This window comes from Episyrphus balteatus, chromosome 4 (assembly GCF_945859705.1).
Source record: "Episyrphus balteatus chromosome 4, idEpiBalt1.1, whole genome shotgun sequence".
Classification (NCBI taxonomy): Eukaryota; Metazoa; Arthropoda; class Insecta; order Diptera; family Syrphidae; genus Episyrphus; species Episyrphus balteatus.
In genome coordinates this window covers 27,743,945-27,746,581 of record NC_079137.1, presented here as the reverse complement: position 1 = coordinate 27,746,581, position 2,637 = coordinate 27,743,945, and the positions used below count along the sequence as shown (strand labels likewise).

General features: G+C 32.0%; 1 protein-coding gene across 1 annotated transcript; it reads right to left on the bottom strand.

The window, feature by feature from the left end:
- Positions 1 to 772: 772 nt before the first annotated feature.
- On the bottom strand, positions 773 to 1,747 carry LOC129919677 (trypsin delta-like). The gene has a single exon (XM_056000648.1). The coding sequence runs from the start codon at positions 1,663 to 1,665 to the stop codon at positions 826 to 828; it is 840 nt and encodes a 279-aa protein (XP_055856623.1). The 5' UTR covers positions 1,666 to 1,747; the 3' UTR covers positions 773 to 825.
- Between the last annotated feature and the right edge of the window lie 890 nt (positions 1,748 to 2,637).

Below are 2,637 nucleotides of genomic sequence, written 5' to 3'. Positions count from 1 at the left end.
TCCGGGTTTTACTACTTATTCGATTTCAACGAAACTTTTTGTGAAGAAGCATTTTGAAAAAAATAATTTTTGGATTTTTAAAAAAATTTTGAAAATTTTTTTTTGAAAAATCAAATTTTCGAAAACGGGACATTTAATTTTTTTGAAATTTTGTTTTTAGATTTTGATTAGTGATTTCTACAAAATGGCACACCAATTTTATTTTTAAACTTTTTTTCCAAAAATTTATTTATAAAAAATTAGTTTTTTAAAAAACGGCTCTAACGATTTTGAATTTTTTTTTTCTAAAAATGCATATTAATATAGCAATCAAAACTGCATACTTGTTTTGGAGGGCAATTTAATTTCAGATTTTATTTTATTTTTTTTTTAAAAACGAATTTTATTTTTTTTTTTCCAAATTTCTATATAAAAAGTCTTAAAAATTTAAGCAACTTTAACTCTAAGAGCAAGTTCGTGCGACCCCAGTCGTGCATTTTATTTCTTAATTCAATTTATATCACGATTAACTTATAAAACTTAACTTAAGCTGTCGAACGCAAAATGTGTTATCAAGGTATGTGATTCATGTAAACCATATGGAAATTATTTGGAGAGAGGTCCGTTACATTATAATATTCAAATTAGCTGGAGAGAATTTTTCCAATCCGAGTTTTGGCCCATACAGAATTTCGACCAAAACCCATTGGAAACTATTAGTTTTTTTTTAAATAGGTATCTGATGCTCTGAATCTTATTGACTTATAAGGAATAAATAAACCTTATCGACAGTATTTGGCAAATATATTTATTTACACATAAATAAAAGCAATTGAAATTGACATTTTAAGCCTCAACATGTTCTTTGAAGCTATCTACTTGGTCTATAATTTTTTGAATCCATTTGGATACCGCTGCTAGAGCAGTGTAAACACCAGGGTAATCTTTTCGACCGCAACCTTTTCCAAAAGAAGTTACTGCAACGAGCTTATCTGGCTTATTAGTTGTAGAATTCCAGCTCACGTATGGTCCACCAGAGTCACCCTGGCACGCGTCAACTCCAGGATTTTGTGCACAAATCATAGTATCTTTAATGTCATCACTGTAGCCAAATTCTTCTGAAGCACACCTAGCTCTTGAAATCGACATTACCCGAGCTACCTGCAACATACTTGGTATCACATCGGCTTTTTCCTTCTTTAGTCCCCATCCAAGAATTCTTCCTTCCTTATTACCAGCAGGAATCTTGGTAGCCAAAGTTATAGGTTGAACGGTATCATCGAACTCCAAAGGTTTTTCCAGTACAAGAAAACCAATATCGTAACCATTTGTTGTGCTTTCATACAACGGATGTGGAATCATTTTTTTGACTTTAACCTGTTGGCCACCTTGACTCCAAATTGTTGCTCCAGCACGAACCGATATACCACTAATTGCACTTTTCGCAAAAACAGCTATGCAATGAGCAGCTGTCAATATAAGGCTAGGTTTGATAATGGATCCTCCGCATTGATGTACATCTCTTCGTTGGATTGATACAATGAAAGGATAGTCGCTTATCAGTCCAGTTGAACCTCCGACAATTTTATCTTCAATTTCATCATTATCGACTTTTTTCTTTTTTTGGCCATAACTTGGGCCAATAGTAAGACAAAGAAGGATTAGAATAACCGTTGCGCGTAACATTTTAGTGCCGATTCGTAGATACTGATTTTTGGGCTAATCTTATATACCCTCACGGGAATACGATAATTGTTTGTACACATGTGAAAATCTTATATAAGACTACAAACAAAATCTATATTCGTAGAACAATTGGAAAGCAGACGTTGCTTTAAATTAGTTGGCTTTTGTTCAGTTAAAAAAAAAAAAAAAAACAACATGAACAAAAATGAATACTATTTCATAAATTCAAATAAAAACACATGTCCAATGAGGCAAGTATTGGATTAATGCAAAACAAAAATCGAGGTGTTATACGAAACCTACTGCAATTAGGTATTTAATTTTATTATTATTTTTTAAGTGTTATTCACAAAACTATAAATTCGTTATGCCGTTATTTTGACTGAACCAATCGTTTTAAATACAGTCGACTCCCTCTAAGTCGCACTTTCGCGGGATGTCATAATTAGTTCGAGTTAGAGAGAGTTTTAAAAAAATTCGATTAAAGGGATTACATTTTTTTTTGTTTTTCTTGAATATAAAACAAGATAACAATGAATACAAAATAAGTTAAATAATAAAAACAAGTTTCTTACTTCTATGGCTCGTTAATTGATTACTGTCAAATTATCGTCTCCACAAAATTATTTAAAAAAAATAATAATTTTGGATTTATATCATCATTCACGACATTAAAATATACGAAACGACTCAATCTGCATTCCATTTGCGTTTTCAATTTCTAAAACTTGTTTAATGTCGCAAACAAACGTCATTTCATTCTTGATTCTGCATTCGTAAGACGAAGTAAACTTAGATTTTTGAAGTGAAAACTTCATTAGTATCGTAGTGATTTAAAACAAGATGAAACGAAAACGCGACACGCAATGGCGTACGTTGAGTCGCCGGGGCCCCGGGGTAAGACTAAATTTTGGGGCCCCTTTGATATTTGGGGGCCCCTTAGTTACAAAAAAAAATTACGTATACGCCATA

Excerpts from the sequence above, each read along its gene's own strand:
- LOC129919677 (XM_056000648.1), bottom strand. The coding sequence starts at position 1,665 with ATGTTACGCGCAACGGTTATTCTAATCCTTCTTTGTCTTACTATTGGC.